The sequence below is a fragment of the Pelodiscus sinensis genome, chromosome 16 (assembly GCF_052426305.1).
Source record: "Pelodiscus sinensis isolate ZL-2025 chromosome 16, ASM5242630v1, whole genome shotgun sequence".
In the NCBI taxonomy this organism is placed as follows: domain Eukaryota; kingdom Metazoa; phylum Chordata; order Testudines; family Trionychidae; genus Pelodiscus; species Pelodiscus sinensis.
In genome coordinates this window covers 38004768-38025432 of record NC_143067.1, presented here as the reverse complement: position 1 = coordinate 38025432, position 20665 = coordinate 38004768, and the positions used below count along the sequence as shown (strand labels likewise).

The following is a 20665-nucleotide window of genomic DNA, read 5'->3' as shown; positions in this document are numbered from 1 at the left end:
GATCTCCCTCAGACTGGGTTACAAACAGCCCTGCAGATTGTACAACCACCCGGTGTTTGTCTCGGCGAGAAGCCAACATTAACGGCAGCAACCTGGTGAGATGCAGCCGGAAGGGTCCTCAGATACTGCATTCTGAGCAAAGTTCTTCTTTTCCTACCCTTTACTTTGACTTTCTGTAGCATTGTGCCTAGAGATGGGTCCAACCACATGGAGGCAACGTGTCTGAACACAGAGGAAGTTTCTATCTCAATAGAGAACTTCATAGCTTGGCTCATCTCTACATGTAACGGCGAAGTACACGGTACACTTCACTCCCATTCATACTAAAGCAACGTTGGTTCAGCTTTGGCAGAGGACAACACCCAGACCCTCAAGCAAACTGCAACTTCTCTCTCACAGATGGCTACTTCTCACCCAACCCGTAGACTCTGTTTGCCTTTCCACCTGACCAACATGTCAGTTAACTAGTACCTGCTCCTACTATCTGCTTCCTTGCTCAGTGTCAGCTTAGTTTTGACTCAGACACTGCCAATAATAGAATGGTGTCGGAGAAGTGACAGGTGATAGATGGTACAACCCACAAGACATCGGTTGGGCACTGCTTCATCCTCAGGAGAGCTGGTCATAACAATCCCAACATGGCTCCAGTGAGGAACTACTGGGGTCATGGTCCGGTGGGCTAATGTTCAAAGATGCTGAACACCTGCAACTCCTGTTGACTTCTGCAGGATCAGAGGGTGCTTGCCACCTTGGGCAGGCAATCTAGTGGAAAGTCGGAAGTGACCTGCCAAGAGGGTGAGGATGGGAGGTGAGATGATTCTGCTTTTTTTGGCATTAAAAATTCAGGGTTTGTCTGCTTTGGAGGACACCCGATGAATGGAGAGTTAGTAGAATAAGGGTGTCCCAAGAAAATGAGTGATGAAGAACTAAGGGGGGAAGAAAACAACAAATGGTCTGGTAGCACTTTATAGACTAACAAAACATGTAGGTGGCATCATGAGCTTTTGTAGGCACAGCCCACTTCTTCAGATGACTGGTCATCTGAAGAAGTCATCACGAAAGCTCATGATCCCATCTGCATGTTTCGTTAGTCTATAAAGTGCTACCAGACCATTTGTTGTTTTTTTCTGTACAGAGTAACTCGGCTACTCCCTGAAGCCTAAGAAGGGAAGAGTGTTTCAGTTCAACTGTTTAAAACTCTACTGATTTTGTTTACTCCTATTTAGCTTGAAAGACCAGGTCACTTTCTGAAAAAAGGGAAACTTCTCTTAAAGATCCATTAACACCGCAAAAAGCAACACCCTGGAATAGTGAACAGGGCCTCCAGCAAAGCCAGACTTGCAATTCCTGATCTCTTTTAAAGCAGAAAATAGAGTATTTGGTTTTTCCCCCTTTGATGTCACCATGTGGAACCAAGCCCCCGTACACCAGAACCAGGAAAGACTGGAAATCGTCCGACGGTTGGTTATCAGGGAGGCCTACATGAAACATGTCGGTGGATCTCCTTCTGGTTTCTAGTAGACAGCTGTCCACAGCTCTCCTCGTTATTTGCATTTCCTTGGCGATAGCGTTAGCATGCAAGCCGCGGATGGACCTGATAAAGAGTCTGAACTTCATTAATGAGTCCCACTTGGTCTGGATGGAAACATACATCTATACATAACTAGCTGACTTACCTGGCATTGCCTGCATCCTTCAGAGCATTGGGCTGGCAGTGTGGGTGGGGACAGGAATCGGGGTAGGGCCTTGGAGATGTGGGGGTGGTGTGAAGGAGGATGGGGGAGGTGTAAGAGTGAGGGAATCCCATCCAGCACTGGCCTTTTCGCTCCCCCCGTCTCCTCCCCAACCACCAGAGGGTCCTTTCCCCACCCTCACCAGCCACCAGCGGCCCTTCTTCTCCTCCCCCCGCACCCCGCTGCTCCTCCCCACCCACCATGAGCCTTTTTGTCCATTACCCCTCTGGCACTGCGGCCAAGGGCCAGGAAGGGGGGGAAGGGTTTAGGGTACGGGAGGCTACTTACTGGTATGCTGGCAGGCAAGATGGTGGTGGCTGGCCATTCCTGTGGTGGTGCGGCTGCCCCCGGAGGACACTCAGCAGGACGGCTCCCCCCTGCGGGCTTGCTGCCCCCAGTGGCCACTCTCATATCATGCCCCTCCCTTTGCATTTGGTACACAAATGTAATGGTTGGAAGTCATAGAATCCTAGAGCTAGAAGAGACCTCAAGAGTCGTCAAGTCCAGCTCCCTGCCCAAAGCAGGACCAACCCCAACTCAATCATCCCAGCCAGGGTTTTGTCCAGCCAAGACTTAAAAACCTCTAGGGATGGAGATTCCACCCCCTCCCTGGGTAACCCATCCCAGTGCGTCACCACCCTCCTAGGGAAATAGTTATTCCTAATGGTCATTGGTGGCAAACCTGTCCTGCATTAAGGAACCAATTTCTTTGCTAACACTGTTTGGGTTTCTCTACTGTTACCAAAATGACATTTGGTAGCAGAGACACAGCGGCTGTACTAGTGGGGTAGACTACGCACGCCTGTAGAGCTGCATGAAGACCGTGCACTTGCTTAAATCAAAACGAGGTTTATCCCAAGTTCTACTTATTTTTAGCCAGGTTGAGTCAGCTACAATAATTCCAAGAGTGGCAGACGAGAGATGGTGATGGATTGAACCCAGTCTATCCAGCTATGATGTACCACACAACTCAGCATTCCCCACAAAGTTGTGGATCAGCTACATACGATGCCCTGGAAAGATACCTACTCTCAGTGGTAGGGAAAGACCAAATATTTTGCTGAAGTGTGCTGTCGTCCTGCCTCCAGAAGCCAGCACATGAAGTCATGATTCAACTCCCAAGGAAACCAATGGCAACACTCCAGCTGACTTCACAGGCTCTGATATTTCCGTCCCTACTCTATCCTCCGGGGGTCCTCCAAGGAGGGAGTTGCTAAAAGCCCACAACGTAAGCAAATTAGACTCAACAATCAAACCATACACCAGGTGCAGGAGCCACGTGGATCCATGCAGTTAAGTGAGGTGAGATTTGCATTTGCATCAACAATCCTAAGGCCACACAAGAATACTGTGTTGTGGAACAAAAATCCCTGCCCTAGCTTGAGCCTGAGAGACTGAAAACCCCAGTCTGGGGATTGCAAACTTACCTGGCAAGGTGATCACACATGCTGACAATTTTGTGTTTATGCACTTGAACATACCCTTGTTCAATGGCCCAACTGCTGGCTGCCTTTTAAAAGGTAAGATGAAATACCAGCCAGGTTGTGATGATGTTGTTGTGAATGGCTTGCCTCCCCCACTGTGTCCAATAATCGGTACCCGCTTGGAAGGCTGTTGAAAAGATTCCTCTGGTAATAGGGGGTCTTGAGCCACGTCTCCACTTGCCGTGCCGGAGATTGATCTTCCGGCATTGATTTAGCTGGTCTAGTTAAGACCCGCTAAATCAAACACTGAGCGCGGTTCTGGTCAGCACCGGCAAACCTCGCAGTTGTGAGGAGTAAGGGAAGCTGACGGGAGCATTTTCTCCGGTAGGCATCCCTCTGAGAAGACAGAGCCAAGCTCAATTTAGGGTAATCCGACTCCAGCTACATATTTTATGTAGCTGGAGTCGGATAGAGTTGCATACCTTATGTAGCTGGATTTGCATACTTTAACCCTACCTTCTGGGTCTAATGTAGAACTAGCCTAGTGATGGGCCTATGGAATAGGCTATGGAAGAGAAACAATATTTGATTTTACCTTCCTAGAGGGCAGCCAAGGACTGCAAAACATGCTGACCCACCTCTTACCTTCATCTTTGTGATTTATTTTAAACATAGTGTAAGGATTGAGCCCAACCTACAGAGTTCAAATCTAGACGGAGAGCCAACATTTTCCAAAATCTTTGGAGTGTTTGGATCTTTGGATTTAATTTACCACATCATAAAGATAAGGGACACCCAAAAAGTTCATATCCAACATAGCACACAGGGCATTAGATCATGAAAGAAGATTGCTTACTGCTGGGGGAAACTGGGGGAGGATTGAAGATCAGGCTTACAATAGGCAGTTAGTTCCGAACTAAGAGGCAACCACTGTGACATCACAAAAGAAGTTCATAGCAATAATCAAAAAGTGTGAATTGCAGAAATATGTGCGTGTGTTTTAAATAATTTTTTAATTGTTGAGGCAGTAATACTTGGTTCATGGAACTGCAATATACAGAGAGATGAAATAAATAGCTTATATATATATAATATATATAATATAGCTGGTTTTAAAATATTCCCTTATCATTGGTGTATTAGGTCATTTTTAGTCACTTGAATGTAGTTAGCAGCATTCTCCAGAACTGAGCATAATGCAGGATCACAGAGCCGTGACACCTTATGTCATGAGAAAGGTTACAGAAGATCGATGCATCGAGAACTCCACCGAAACTCAATCACTGCGGCGCACGCCATCTTGTCTCGGGACAGTTTGCAGCAGATAATAAATAGATTACTGCAAAACTGGTGATTTTTTTCAGGGCAGGGTGTCAGTAACTTTGGGAAAGAACTTTGGTTTTCTTTGGTTTGACTTTATTTAATCGTAATTGTTTTTCCTCTAGGGATCTGCCTGAAAAGTTGTCCGTTCCAAAAGAGAACTAAGCACCTATGTGTCAACAACAAGAAGTCAATTTAAATAGAGCAGTTCATTTTGTTTTTCAAGTCACAAGAAATCCCTAACAGCTTCCCCCAGCGTTTGCCATCCAGTCTTTTTTTATTTATTTTTTAAATTTTTTAAACACAATGTACAAAAATAAAGCTTCTTCCTTATTTTTAATGTAAAAATATTCCTCTGGTGCAGTCTTTTTGTGGTTTATTATTGTGACACTGGTTTTGTCTGTCTTTTAACTGGGGTTTGTAGGTCGTATTCTCTTAGTCCTCTTGGTCACTGTGGTGTACTTGAAAGGTTTCTGTAGCTCCACTTGGCCCTTTGGGTACCTTTTCATAAAATGCACATCTTGCTGGTTTTCCTGGGTCTTGGGCCCTTTCCGCGGCCTTCCCTTTTTGGTAAATCCAACATACCAGCCAGAGTATTTTGCAGACATCAGTGCTGTGTAGTTGTTTTCTAGGACTTTCTCAATGAAGACACATTCTTTGCTGGTGCCGTCAGGCTGCAAAAGGAAAAGAAGATTCATTTCAATCAGGTGCACACCGCTTGGCCAACTAGCAATTTTGCATAAAAGAGCAATTTCAGAATCTGGTCCTGTTCTCTCTGCTTTCAGTTGAGCAGCTGGGCGGGAGAGCAGCACACTATCAATTGAAATATTCAAAATGAACCATTGCACAATTGCTGAAGTTGTTTTTTGCTTTTTCTCTCTCTCTCTTTTTTAAACACTAACTCGGGGATCCAGTGGGGGGATTTCCAAAGTCACCAACAGCAAGCAGTCACCTAACTTCGTACACTCCCCCATTGTGGCCTGTCCCGATCAAACGTATCCCTCTGGGTACCACACATCACAAAAGCCACGTGTTAGGAATCTTGAACAGAGCAAACAACAGCACTGGTTGTTTGTATAACAAAGCCCTACATTCTCAGCAAACTGGGGGGGAGGGGGGAGGAAGGGTGGTCACGCCCCCATTTCAAAGTGGGGTAGATCAAAGTGCACCAGGGAATTTTTAGTGTAGAGTGGCAGGGTCCGTGCAGACACTTTGTGTGTGTCAGGACAGTGTGGAATAGATTTATACCCCAGCTTGCCACGAAGTAGGTGTTCATATAGCCCAGCATAGGGGGTTTAGGGGTTAAGCGCAACTGCCATTCAACCCACCATCAGGTCTGCCGACAGTGGGGTGCAAAGGGCATAACTACCCCAGGGCCTAGTGATCCTAAGGGGCCCAGAGCCACTGGCCCTTTAAATCACTGCTGGAGCACCACACAACATGCTCCAGGCAGCTCTAAGGCCTGGGGCGGAGCCCAGTCCTGTGTGCTTTGGTGGCATTGAGAAATGACTGCCCTAGCCCCGCCCCTTCTGCCTGTGACCCGCCCCTTCTGGAAGCATGGAGGGCCCCCGCATCTTGCCTGGCGTGGCTGTCGACCCCCCCTACCCACCGCACTCCATGCAAGATGGTCAACGTCCCCCACGTAGGTGCTTTTGAAAATTTCACCCTTGGTTTCCAACGTGCTGTCCGATGGCTGCCCAAGTGTTAACTAGCCTCACAATTCCTGGGTGCGGCAGGGGAGAGAAAGGGGCGCGTGTACCACAGAACGGTGCTGACTGCCTAGATCTTCCATTGACACCAGCGGGGTATCCGGGCTGCTCAACATTGCCAACATGTGAGCTGAGGAATCTAATTTCAGGACTGTGCATTTTTTTTAAACCTTGGGGTAAAAATGGACACCCAAAAGTACTCGCTTTTACGAACAACGCGCCTCCACTGAAGCTCACGAAAGCGCACGCTGGGCTATTTTGATTAGTCTTTGAGGTGCCACAGGACTGCTCCTTGTTTTTAAAGTTACAGACTAACACAGCTGCCCCTCTGTCTCTTTTACAAGTTCACCTTTTTACATCACATTGCTAGGGCTACCAAGGCTAGAGAAGCTGCCTCAAACCCAGAATTGGTCAGAATTCCTGGCTCCTGTACTCAGGCTAACTTTCTCAGGAAGGTCTCCTAAGCCGCATTTTCAAGCGCAATCATTATCATGGAGAACAGGGCTGTTAGCCCTGGTCTACACTAGGGCTGCATCTAGACTGGCATGATTTTGCGCAAATACTTTTAACGGAAACGTTTTTCCGTTAAAAGTATTTGTGCAAGAGAGCGTCTACACTGGCACGGATGCTTTTGCGCAAAACACATCTTTTGCGCAAAAGCATATCCGTGCCAGTGTAGACACTCTCTTGTGCAAGAAAGCTCCAATGGCCATTTTAGCCATCGGGCTTTCTTGTCCAAGAAATTAACTTGCTGTCTACACGGGCCCTCTTGCGCAAGGATACTTGCACAAGAGGGCTTATCCCTGAGTGGGAGCATCAGAGTATTTGTGCAAGAAGCACTGATTTTGTACAGTACAAGGTCAGTGTTCTTGCGCAAATACTTGCGGCAAATACTTGTAGACAGGCGGCAAGATTTTGTGCAAAAGTGGCCGCTTTTGCGCAAAATCTTGCCAGTCTAGACGCATCCAATGGCTTTATTTCAAAATAACCCTCCCTTAGGTCGAATTAATAAGCCGAGTGTCCATGCTAACAAGCCCGTTATTTCAAAATAACAGGCTACTTATTTCAAAATCTGTACTCCTGCTTTCCACTGGGAATTACGCTAATTTCAAAATAGTTATTTTGAAAGAGCAGTTGCGTGGATGCTCCAGTGCCGCTATTCTGAAATAACTCCCCAGAATAATTCAAATTAATTACTCCCCAGTGCTTCCTAGCACTCGACGTCAAGGCAGCACATCCGCATTAATGGAACCTGCCTCGAATTAATTATGATTAATAGTGAGGACATACTATTTCGATTTTGTTAGTTCCAGAGTTATTAAACTGATTTTAGTTATTTCAAAATAGTTTCTTGGTGTAGACATGCCCTTAGACTAGAAATCCAGATGCCAAACATCCCAACATTTGGGGCTAATGCTATTGAGGGAGTTGGTTCAGGTCCGTTTACAATTGGGCCCTTTTGCAAAATTCTAAACAAGAACTGATTTGGATCTCTAGCGGCATTCTTGAGATTTGGTTTCGATTCAGGCAAATCTCTAATTTTACAGCACATGCAGCAGCACTGCAAAAGTCATGGCTTCACATAATAGGATATTTAAGTATTTCAGCCAAGTGGAAATCCTACTAACACTATAATCCTTTGCCAGGATATCTCTCTATTTTGCCCTTAACTACTGAGTAACCAGAACGGTGGCTGGAACAAATCACAGGTCAGGCGATACCTCCTGTATTGAATCTTTAACGTCTTTTACATTTTTAAATAATCAAAACTATAACTGTCCATCCCAGCTTTGGGAGTTTGTTATAGAACCTTCCCAATAGTGTCTGGGTGAAACTTGTCATGGACTGAATTAGTACCTCATTGAGACTGGTGTGAACTCACCCTTCAGTTAACATCACTACAAGCATACCTCCCACCTAAGCTAAAAGGTGTGTGTGACCGTGCAGAGGGTCTGCTGACGGGGTAGGGGCAGGTGGGGAATGAGAGATCTCAGAAACTGAAGTGCGACAAGAGACAGAGCCTGGAGGATCAGGGAAAAGCATGACACTGAACCCAAGTTTTCTAGTCAGGGGGCAGGTTAAAAAAGGAGACACAGGACTTTGTCCTTTCTTTAGCCTCAAAATACTTCCCAAAAAGTGAGTAGGTTGCTTAACTACACCACATACTGGTAGAATTACCACTACAATTGCCTATGAACAAACAAAACACTCAAAGTCCTTTCCGGTTTTGAGAGATGGGAACAGCACCAGCCTTTCAATTCCAGGGAAACAGGTGCTGTGTCTAGACTATACCTCTCTGTCGACAGAGAGATGTAGATTGGGCACGTCGAAATTGCTAATGAAGCAGGGATTAAAATATCCCGCGCTTCATTAGCATAAACATGTCTGCCACTTTTTTTTTTTTTTTTTTGAAATGGAGCTTTTTCTGAAAAAATGGCAGTCTAGACGTGGATCTGTCAAAAATAAAGCCTTTTTCGATGGATCCTGTAAACCCAATTTTTTGAGGAATACAGGATCTGTGGGAAAAGGGTTTATTTTCAACAGATCCGCGTCTAGACTGCCATTTTTTTCCAAAAAATCGCCATTGAAAAAAAAGTGGTGGCCATGTTTATGCTAATGAAAGGTATTTAAATCCCTGCTTCATTCACGATTTCGATGTGCTTGATTTGCATCCTTCTGTCAACAGAGGGGTGCAGTCTAGATGTAGCCAGGGATGCTTCAGTCTGCTCCCTTCTAAAGATTTAGAAAATCGTTGCAAGTTTCACGGTGAAGACAGAAACACCCAGAGGTTCACTCAAAATGGAGCCCAGTACATAATCCTCAACAATGAATAGGGAATTAAAGGGGATTATTTAAACACTAATGGGACTAAGTCCCAAGTTTGCACAAATTCGGGGCTGATGAACCAACCAACTTTCTACAGTGCTATTAGGTACAGCAGGGAATTGGAAATTAGGTACAGTAGGGAATTTCTGCTTAGAAAAGAAGATACTAAGGGGGGATATGATAAAACTTTATAAAATCATGACAGGTATGGAGAAAGTGAAAAGGAAAAGTTATTTACTTGTTCCCATAACATAAGAACTAGGGGTCACCAAATGAAATTAACAGATAGCAGGTTTAAACAAACAAAAGGATGTTTTTTCTTCAAGTAGCACAGAGCCAACCTGTGGAACTCCTTGCCAGAGGATATTGTGAAAACCAGGACTTTAACAGAGTTCCAAAAAGAACTAGATAAAGTCATAGCGATAGGCCCATTGATACTTATTAGCCAGGATGGGTAAGGATGGTGTCCCTACCCTCTGTTTGTCAGAGGCTGGAAATGGGTGACAGGGGAGGGATCACTTGATGATTCTCTGTTCTTTTCACTCTCTCTCAGGCACCTGGCATTGGCCACTGCTGGAAGACAGGATACTGGGCTAGATGGACCTTTGGTTTGACCTAGTATGGCCGTTCTTATGTTCTTATGTAGTAACCACAAACCAGGATTGTGGAGAGGATGAGCGAGAGTGAACAAGCCTCACAGGACAGATGCGGGAAGCTCATTTCCCCTACATTTGCAGTGATGTCCTGGATTTGACCCAAGATATTGTTGCCATGAAAATGTGACCACTTTTAACATGTTAATTTTGGGGCCTCCTGCTTGCTCTACCACATCATGTTATTGTAGGACACTTGGACAAGTCTCTACAGTCTCCAGAGGTGAGACTGGAATTAAAAACAGAAAGGGTGTGGGTTTTTTAATTGTCAATTCTTATTATAGTCTGTGTTTATGTTTCAAAGTTTGCCAGCAGAGTCTAAGGAAGAGCAATGAGGAATAGGAAGAGATGTTGTTACCACAGGCCAGGTTCAGGGCCAATATGAAGCAAATAAGGTCCATAAAAAATACATTTAGCCTGGAGAAGAAAGAGCTAAATCATAGGATAACATGAAATTAAGGTGACAGGTACACGGACTTCAAGATAATTCATGGATAATGAACAGAAATGGCTTTTCTCCAAGTAAATCATTCTTATATGTGCTAGGGCATGTTGTAGAGAGAAATGGGGGTGATTTTACAGCATCTGTTATAAACTCCTGATAGACTGTGGATATGGAACATAAATCACTTATACAGAAGGGTCTCTACATCATGTAATCTTCCCTGAGATAATCTATTAGTGAAAAAAGCAATTTCTATTCACCCTTTAGGGGTTATTAATAAAGTAATTTATAAATGTCACCTTAATTTCAGGAGTTGCCACTCATTTAAGACCCAGTTCTGTTCCCATGTAAATCAGGGACAAACTCTCCTGGGTATCAGGCTCTCAGTGTATGAATGCATGAGCATGTCTCTTGTCAAGACAGAACATGTCATCCAGACGGGGCCAAGCTGACTTTGTGTAACTGTACCGCCTTCACTGGAGACACAACGGGGATGGAATTGGCTTCAATAAATCCAGTGCACTTCAAGTGAACAAAATTCTACCTGCCCCCGGGAAGTCAGCTGCAGTGTTGAAATTAAAGCAGCAAAACACGTGAGTGTGGAATCACGAAGGAGTCTAAATTGTCTGGAGCACAAAAAATTATGGTGTCTCTCTCTCTTCTCCTCCCATTCCAGTGAGACTCTGCAGTCTAAGGATATATCTACATTGCGGAGCTATTTCGGAGTACTGGAAGTATCCCAAAATAACTATTCTGTGTCTATTATTAATTATTATTATTATTATTATTAATAATAATAATAATAATAATAATAATAATAAATGGAGATATAGCTATCTCAAAGTACTGGAAGGGACCTTGAGAGGTCATTGAATCCAGTCCCTCATGGCAGGACCAAGTATCATCCCTGACAGATTTGCCCCAGATGGCCCCCCTCAAGGACTAAATTCACAACCCTAGGTTCAGCCGGCCAATGCTCAAACCACTGAGCTATCCCTCCCCGAATAGATTTTGACATAACAGGCGACTTATTCCGATGTCCCGGTAAGCCTCATTCCACGCAGGTTCAGGGGCATTTTGGAATCGCAAATTAAAATTTGGCACTGTGCAGACTGCGCCAAATTACAAAATTATCTATTTCGAAATACACTCGCAATAAGCTACATACTTTGCATAGCACAAATCGCGTAGCTCACTTTTGGGCTGAGGGTGCTGTTTAAACGCACCCTAAGGGACAAATCCATGCAACCAGCCATCCCCCTCCAGGGGAGCAGATAACCCAGCACATAACCATATGGAGGCATTTCCCTTAACCAGAAGAAGAGGGAGAAATGAGATACCACCGGTGCATTGGCTAACGCTCCAGTGGCTCCCAGCATGCACTGCTGGTTGGAGGATATTAGTGAGTGGCGGAGTTAGATCCATGGACCGTCCAATCTCTTGGAGAGGTGTGAGGAGAACACGGGTGTTAGTGCCAAAGAGCCTGCACTGAGCTATCTGCAGAGAGGATCCTCTGTCTGGATCTTCCCGAAAGAATGCCCAGCCAAGTTACCAGGACAAGGAGTTACGCGGAGAACTTGGGCCTAAGAATGACTATTCCTGCATTGCACTCGCCCCTCAGTGCGGCGAAGTCCTGGGGCGTCGTATTCCTCAGCCCAGACTGACTGAGTCTCCTAAGACAATAAACAAGCTTCTACAACATGCTCCATGGGACAGCTATCAGCTCAGGAAGGACACTGGAGCCCTTCCCTAGCTTGGGCGACGTCTCATTGCAGGCAGTGAAAATTAAGCGCAGGCTTAAAATAAAGAGCATGGGTAAGCGCATTCCTGAGCTGTGGCAAAGTCCTTAGCTTGAGGCTCCTAAATCACAAGCCACTTCCAATGTAAACCTCTGTACAAAAATGAGTAGTAAATCCCCAAGCTAAAACGACTTTCAATGCTCCCTGGTGTCTTGTATCTCCTGAAACTCCACAAACACACACTCACCCCTTTGCCCTGAGGCAGCAACTCCCCTTAAGAAGATGCAAGAGGAGAAAGAAAGGAAAGAAATGCTTCCTCCCTCCCTGCCTCCCCAGGTTTAGCTGTCAAATGCAAGCGCTGGCTTTTTGAGGGTAGAGAATAAGACCTGTATTCCAGCTGATGATCTTTCCAAAGAATTCTTAGTCCAAACATATGCTGCTGATCTTGGGTTGCATATTACTCAAGTAGACTTCAATGGGGAGATCCTGCCAAATCGTTGCAGAGATATTTAGCCAGCAACCGGCACTCTACACACCAAGTGCTCTCCCGAAAGTGATGCCCTATGAGAGAGATTCTTTAGGGATACAGAACCCCTGAAAGCATCAGAGCTGGACACGACAGTGGTGTCCTTCACGCGATGACGTTGCTGTGCAGTGGAGAAGGGGAAGTTTCACACCAGGGCCTCGGGTCAGCACAAAGCTTCACACCCCTTCAACTCTACAGAAGCCCACAAAACAGGACTGACATGATGGCACTAGCCTTGTGCACACCCTGAGCCCAGGGCTGAATTTCACACTGGGTGGACACCTTTCTAAGACCCAGTGCAGGAAGAGGCCTGAGAGAGAGATGTTCTGCTTGTTCCTCCAGAGCTGGAATTGGAAGGGTTCAAACCCAGGATCTTGGTTCAGACCCAAATTTTAACTTCCAGTAGAAGGAAAAGCAGCTTCATTTACAGCATTTGTACATGAAACAACACTCTTTCATGTAGCCTTAGGAACATGCTTTGCCCAAGGCTGGGCAGAATGATTGTGTGCTAGCTGACCACACTCCCCCGCCCCTGCAAGATGGCTGCATTAGTGTTGTACGTGGATTGCCCATGGAGGAGCGGAGAGCCATTGAGGTGAAATGCGCTGTGTACAGAAGTCATCAAACAGAAGCACAGTTGGGCTGCTGGGTCGGTTCCTCACAAGAGCTAATCTAATTTTAATGGCTAGTGCACTTTCCCAAGCTAGTCCCATTCAACTTTTATTACTTCAGACATTAGCTCTTGGGGTGGGGTGTTATCACCTGAATCCTTTAGATAGTGACTGAGAGGCTCCTGGAGCGCCCCCGCCCCTACACATTCAATGTAACTCTATTACACGGACGAACTGCTCTGTACTCCTCATGTCGGGTCCTCAGCCAGCGTCAAACAGCATAGCTCTGTAGACTCTCACTCGGAGGAAGAAAATTCCCTGTCCTATGTCTGCAGGCCTGTCCGTAAATCACAGAACACATTGGGAGGGGTCCTTATTTTTGCGCATTTGTTTCAGCGTAATAAAGCGTTATGAGAAGTGGGCAGGTCTTCCAAAATAGAATCACCAAAAAAGCTGTTCCATAATGTATGGACAGCCCCTATCGCAGGAACGACTGGGCACCTGCTCAGGCGGCGGCTCCCTGCCTTCAGCCCAGCAGCCCCCTGAACTCTGTTTGAGGCTTCCAGGACCTGGTGCGACCCGCTGGACTGCAGAAGATAGCCGTCTGGCCCTGAAAGCTCTAGGAAGCCCCCAGGGACCTGCCTCTGCAAACAAAGCAACTCCCCCATCCGCTACCTACACTACCCCCTGTGGCCGGGACTAGAGCGATGCCCTGTGCTACCACAAAGAGACAGTCTGCCTTTTCCAGGCAGCATTTTATGAGTGAAAAAACCCACCTTCCTACTGAGTCCCCAGAAACAAGAGGGGCAGGACTTATTGAAGAGATACCCAGCTGGCCAGGGCGTTGATGGCTTGGCAGCAAGCACTCCCCCCTTCGAACACCAAGCATTGAACTTTCTCTGCAGGCTCTACGCCCCCATGAGGGGGCTTTTCTTCTAGGGGAGCCTGTGAGCAAATGAAACTTTGAAGCAGAGGTTTTCAAACAACGGGTCGCGCCCCAGTACTGGGCTGTAGAATGTCAGGTCCTGGGTCTCGCTGCTGCAGGGGGATCAGGTGGGCAGTGGGGGGGGGGGGGCTAAGGCAGCTCCCAGCCTGTCTTGCCACCGCAGCGGCTGGGACCAGGCCTGGCTCCTAGTTGGGGGGAGGGGAGAACACACAGGACTCTACGCACTGCTCCTGCTCCAAGCACTAGCTCCAAACTCCCATTGCCCGGGAGCCGCTGCTGGCTGCTTCTGGGGTACAGCCTGGTCTGCGGTGCCAGGAGAGGCAAGAAACTGCTTGGGAGCCGCTCAAGGTAACCCCCTCCTGTCCCAGCCCTGATACCTGCAAAGCCAGAGCCCCCTTCTACAGCCCAAAGCTCCATCCCCAGCCCCACCCCGGAGCCCACATCCAGTCACGTTTTGCTGGGTTGTAGAGTCAGAGCTGAAGAGACCTCAGGAGTCATCAAGTCCAGGCCCCTGCTCAAGGCAGGACCAACCCCAACTCGATCACCCCAGCCAGGGCTTTGTCAAGCAGCATCAACAATTTTCTTCAAATGGATCATGAGAAACAAAAGTTGGGAACCCCCCACTTTAACGCACGACTGGTCTCGCTGCTGCTGCTGCGCGGTTTTCCTCCTGCCTGTCACTCCCCAAGCAGGTACCCACTAGGGGCGAGAAAAACCTTCTGGGACATCAGTTCTCTCCCGGGATATCAATTCAGTCTTTTTCTTTCCATGCATCCCTCATGCAGGCCCAAAGGCATGGTAACGGTTAGCCAGCCTTTGCTACGTTTCTTATCAACGACTGTGTAAAAAAAGCTGGATCTACTTTCCAGCTCCCAGAGAAAATTCTCCTCATGGTAGCAAGGAGAAAACATCCCCCGGCTAGTGTAAAGGAACCAGAACCGCAGCTGGGGTCAAGTGGCATAACTCCACTGCTGTCAGAGGCGTCCCCCGTCCCCTTCACACCAGCTACTGGCTGTAGCTTCTTTACCCAGTGGGCTCAGCGCGGTCACATCTGCTAACCATCCAAACGAGGTGCCCCAGTAAATGGCTCCATTTCTGCACAACAGGCCAGGGAGGGAGGGAGCTTAGTGGAGGGAAAAGGGCTGCGTACTGTAGCGCCGTGCTTTTTGGTGCAGAGCATTTGGTGCACGGTTCGCCCGTCTGAAGCATCCTGAACTGACACGAAGCAGATCAAATGGCCAGAACATTTGCTCCTTCTACAATTACACTCCCGAGCTGTGTGGTGTGCCTCCTCTCCTTGTCCCCTTTTACGGCACAACGTGGTCTCAGTGGTGTTTTGTTTTCTTGTCTTAAGTTCTCCAAATGGAAAGGATCAAAGGGCTCTTTGTTGTCGGAGGAGGAGTGCTTCCACTGCTTCCTGCCTGTAGGAGATTCTCAAGAGCCTTGGGCCTGAGAGAAACCATTATCAGGTGCAGCTCCCCCATGTTCGGCTCAGACGCTAAGCCACCCGTGCAGCTTTGTACGGGAAAGGGAAGGCTACACCCGTTCTTTATTTGTGGTTCGGAAATGCAACTGGGAGTTTGCGGGACCCCCAAATCCGGCACCTCTCTTACCTTCCACAGCAAGAGTACCCCAGGATGAACAGATCAGATGACAAAAAGGTGCAATGAGTGGGACCCTCCCCCCATTTGAAGGTTCCTCAGTTTGAAAAAGGTGATCTCATTCATGTAATGCAAAGCTTTCGTTGGACCATAAGAATGGCCAGACTGGGTCAGACCAAAGGTCCATCTAGCTCCGTGTCCTGTCTGCTGACAGTGGCCAATGCCAGATGTGAACACAACAGGGAATCATCAAGTGATCCCTCTCCTGTCATCCATTTCCAGCCCCTGACAAACTGAGGCTACCCATGCTAGCTAACGAGTATTGCTGGACCTATCTTCCATGAATGTATCTAGTTCTTTTTTGAACCCTGTTAAAGTCCAGGTTTTCAGAACATCCTCTGCAAGGAGTTCCACAGGTTGACTGTGTGCTTTGTGAAGAAATACTTCCTTTTGCTTGTTTTAAACCTGCTACCTATTCATTTCATTTGGTGGCCCCCCCAGTTCTTATGTTATGGAAACAATTAAAAAACTTTTCCTAATTCGCATTCTGCACACCAGTGATGCTTTTATAGACCTCTGTCACATCCCCCCTCAGTCTCCTCTTTTCTAAGCTGAAAAATCCAAGTCTTTTTCATCTCTCTTCATGTGGGATCCATTCCAAACCCTTCCTCATTTTTTTGCCCTTTTCTGAACCTTTTCCAATGCCAACATATCTTTTTTGAGGGGTGGCAACCACTTCGGCACACAGTATTCAAGATGCGGACGTACCATGGATTTATACAGAGGCAATCAGATATTCTCTGTCTTATTCTCTATCCCTTTTTTAATGATTCCTAACATTGTCTTTGCTTGTTTGACTGCCGCTGCGCACTGCCTGCCTATCTTGGATAGGAAGCACTTCAGGATGGTCTTCATTGTGTGTCTTATGCGATGGAGCACATTGCTGGTGTGTCCATTAATAACAAATTACAAGCCCCGTGACACATGTCAGGCTGAAGGTTTCTTTACAACCTAGGTGTGCATGGTGAGTTGAAAGGTTCCGTGAAACTGACACCCCCCAAGAGAAACTGTCTCAAAACTGTAAATTGTTCCAAACACAATCATGTGCCCCTTTTGACTCATTATCACCTGCTTGCTGCTGCTTGTTCTCAGCTGTATCCCACAGTGATCTTTGGGAGTGTGCAAACTCATCTGGAATCTTTGGTTTGCAAACTTTGGACACCCACCACCCAAGCCCTCCTAGAATCATAGTATCCTATGGCTGGAAGAGACCTCAGGAGGTCAAGTCCAACCTCCTGCCCCAAGCAGGACCAACCCTAGTTCAATCATCCAAGCCAGGGCTTTGTCAAACCAAGACTTAAAACCCACCCCTCCCTATGGGTTTTTCACCTGAGCAGAGCTTAGTGAAAACTGGGGATTTGATTAAATAAAGTTCAGGGAAAGTTCTTGCTTTCGGTGGAAAAGATGGACGTGTCAAAAAAATGAACACTGATATTTCTTCACTTTTTGATTGAAATATAAGAACATAAGAATGGCCCTACTAGGTCAGACCAACGGTCCATCTAGCCCAATATCCTGTCTGCCGACAGTGGCCAATGCCAGGCGCCCCAGAGAGAAGGAACACAATAGGGAATCCTCACGTGATCCCTCTGGGTATGTCTACACTACCCTCCTATTTCGAAATAGGAGGGTAATGTAGGCATACCGCAATTGCAAATGAAGCCTGGGATTTGAATTTCCCGGGCTTCATTTGCATAAGCCGGGCGCCGCCATTTTTAAATCCCGGCTGGTTCGAACCCCGTGCCACGCGGCTACACGCGGCACGAACTAGGTAGTTCGAACTAGGCTTCCTAGTTCGAACTACCGTTACTCCTTGTGGAATGAGGAAGCCTAGTTCAAACTACCTAGTTCGTGCCGTGTGTAGCCGCGCGGCACGGGGTTCGAACCAGCCGGGATTTAAAAATGGCGGCGCCCGGCTTATGCAAATGAAGCCCAGGAAATTCAAATCCCGGGCTTCATTTGCAATTGCGGTATGCCTACATTACCCCGCTAGTTTGAACTAGCGGGGTAGTGTAGACATACCCTCTCCTGTCACCCATTTCCAGACAGAGGCTAGGGACACCATTCTTACCCATCCTGACTAATAGCCATTGATGGACCTAACCTCCATGAATCTATATAGCTCTTTTTTGAACCCTGTTAAAGTCCTGGCCTTCACCACATCCTCTGGCAAGGAGTTCCACAGGTTGACTGTGCGCTGAGTGAAAAAAACCTTCCTTTTGTTTGTTTTAAACCAGCTGCCTATTGATTTCATTTGGTGCTCCCTAGTTCTTATATTGTGGGGATAAGTAAATAACTTTTCCTTATTGACTTTTTCTAGACCAGCCACGATTTTATAGACCTCTATCAAATCCCGCCTTAGTCTCCTCTTTTCTAAGGTGAAAAGTCCAAGTCTTTTTAATCTCTCTTCATATGGGACCCATTCCAAACCCCTCATCATTTTTGTTGCCCTTTTCTGAACTGTTTCCAACCCAAAAGCATTTCAGTTTTTGTATATTCAATTTTTTTCAATGAAATATTGAAATCTTCTGCAGAAAAATCCCCATTTCCTGAGCAGCTCAGCCCCTGATCTTCTTGTTCTAATGCCATCCCCATGTGACATATTCTACAATATTATAGAATCATCAACTCATAGGGATTAAAGGAACCACAGGGGTAAGTAAATTCATGATTGCTTCTAGTTGTTCTTCCAAAGGCTTCCTTTACAATTGTATAGTTTTGATTCCTAATTATTGTACATGATTTCCTGGCCTGCTATATTGTATACATTGGCATGGCAGAATTTGTTTTGTATTTTTGTGAAATTGTGATGGATAATATTGATGTTTAGTTTTAACTATTTTTTTCTACTGTTTCTACTTTCACTTGTGGAAAATTACATAGGATCAGCAACTAATTATTTAATGACGATAGACATCGAGATTCAAAAAGTTCACGCTTTATAAGTGGGAGAACACAAAGTGTCCACCTGACATATCAAAATGTACCAACTTCATATCTGTATGTCACATCTCAAATGAGTTCTCAAGCAGTAGCCTTCTTACTGTGCTTATCTGTACATTTCAATCGCCCATGAAAACATTTTTCACGCATTTGAGTGGACACAGTGAAAACCACATTTACAAAGAAAAATCCTATCTTTCCACGTGCACATGGCCAGCATTTTCAAAGTGACTAATGATTTGGGGGGCTATTGTAATAATCGACAATGAATTAAACAGAGCCTCCATTTTTGAGGGCCCTATTTGAGAAGCCTTAAAAGGATGCTCAGTTCTTTCTGAAAGTCAGGCCTGAGGAGCCTCCGAAGTTAATTTGTCACAAAAACTGAGACACCCCAAATCACTTGTCACTTTGGCAAACTTTTCTATACAGCATCTGCACAGTGACTAACAGTTTTCTGCAAAGGTCCTACTGCCCTGCACACCAACAAAAGTTCAGTTAAGGAGCCAAAAACGGGGGGATGTCAAAGAGTTCACTTCACCCAGAGTGGATAATCTCCATGGGGGAAGGGTAGGCCAGACCAAGTGGGAGTCACAGCATCTCTTGGGGGGAAAGGAAATCGGTGTCCCTTAAAGGGCTCACCTCACAACCCATCCCCAGCGGTGTGACAAGCAGAATGGGTGAGTCCTGCATGTGAACGTTGCAGCTCCTAGGCAGAAGCAGCTTAAGATGTATTGGGGCCCACAGCAGAAAAAGCTCCTCACGCCCTGGAGGTCCGGGGGGCCAGGCCCCCTCTCGCTGGTTAACATAGGCCGTGTAGCCGCGGGGGTGAGAGGCTGGAATGCAGCCCCCACCCATGGCTCCTACTAGCAGCAGCACACCCTGGGGGGTGGACACATGGGCCAGAGGCTGTTTTCAGGAATCCAGGCCCCTGCCGAGGGCAGGTGAAGGGTCCGGGGTTCCTCATAGTGACATGGGCTCTCTGAGTGGCTGTTACCACGACTGCTTCAGGGGAGGAGGAACAGTAGGGAGGAAGAGCCCCATTTCCAATGCCAGTGGCCGCCCCCACTTCTACCCAGGTTCCAGTGCTCCTCTAGGGAGCACCAAATTGTCCAGAGCCCCTGGGCACAGGCCCTGTGGCCCAGGCATTCATCTTGGCTCCCAGGCAAGTCGCCATGGCTGTTCCTACCACGAGACGCTCAGAGACTGCTCTTGCAGGTGCGTCCTCCTGCAGCTTGGGAAATCCAAGCGCACGGCGGCAAGCGGACGGGACCTGAGCCACCTCCTTGCCTTTTGTGTGAAGTGAAGGGCAAGGCCTCTCCTGCGCCTCTCCAGCGCTCGGCAGGCTGAACTGATGCCAAGGAATCCTGAAGCCAGAACCACAAAGATCCTTCTGGATCCAAATGCAATGTCAGCTGCTGCACAGTGCCGTAAATCAGAGCAGATCCATCTGTAACTGCGTGCCGAGAGTGACTTGATTTCACAGACGCTTTCTCCAACTTACTGGCCTCTGAACTTACACAGTCCGCTGAGGCAAACACTTGGGAGTCCTGGTGGGCAGGCCAGTAAAGGTGACGGCCAGCACACTGAAGTAGTGAACTATGTATACAGGGTGTCTACGTGCCTTAAAAAGGCAACGGAAAAGGATATAAAGTCTGGTGTGACGACGTTATATTAAACAAGCACAGAGATTCTTTTGGGGCCCACTTTTTAAATAGGAACGCACGCGTTCACATTTACCAGGACCCTTGTGCACACAAGCACACCAGTACATGTGCATGTCTGTTCCTGATTTGTGCAAATGCACAGGGGGATATGCACATCCATAATGGGAGGGGCCTTGAAGTACTGTGGCCAGTCTTGGCCACACAAGAAACTGAAGAGGTCTAGAGAAGGAGAAAATTCTTATATTTTTTATTTATTTTCATGTCCTTCTTTCAGCCTGCCTCCTGCCTAGGAATTGTATGTAATCAATTAATTCAAAATTCGGAAAGAGTAAATGCAGTGAAATGCTTCTGGTTTATACAGAGTGTAGTCCGCGGTGCAAACTGCTGCTCCGGGAGGCCGTTAGATCAAGCATCCGTGCCAGGTTTCAACAGGACAGGATAATTTTGCAGCCCTGAGCAACTGTG

At 46.8% G+C, this 20665-nt stretch overlaps 1 protein-coding gene across 2 annotated transcripts in view; it reads right to left on the bottom strand.

The window, feature by feature from the left end:
• Positions 1 to 2931: 2931 nt before the first annotated feature.
• FGF18 (fibroblast growth factor 18) overlaps positions 2932 to 20665 on the bottom strand; it is a 110343-nt gene continuing 92609 nt past the window's right edge. Inside the window, exon 4 of one of the 2 annotated variants that reach the window (XM_089769553.1) lies at positions 2932 to 5151. In XM_089769553.1, coding sequence (XP_089625679.1) covers positions 4885 to 5151 — 267 coding nt within the window. In that variant the 3' untranslated portion in view covers positions 2932 to 4884. The remainder of the gene's footprint in view (positions 5152 to 20665) is intronic. The other variant, XM_075900148.2, reaches the window with a different exon arrangement.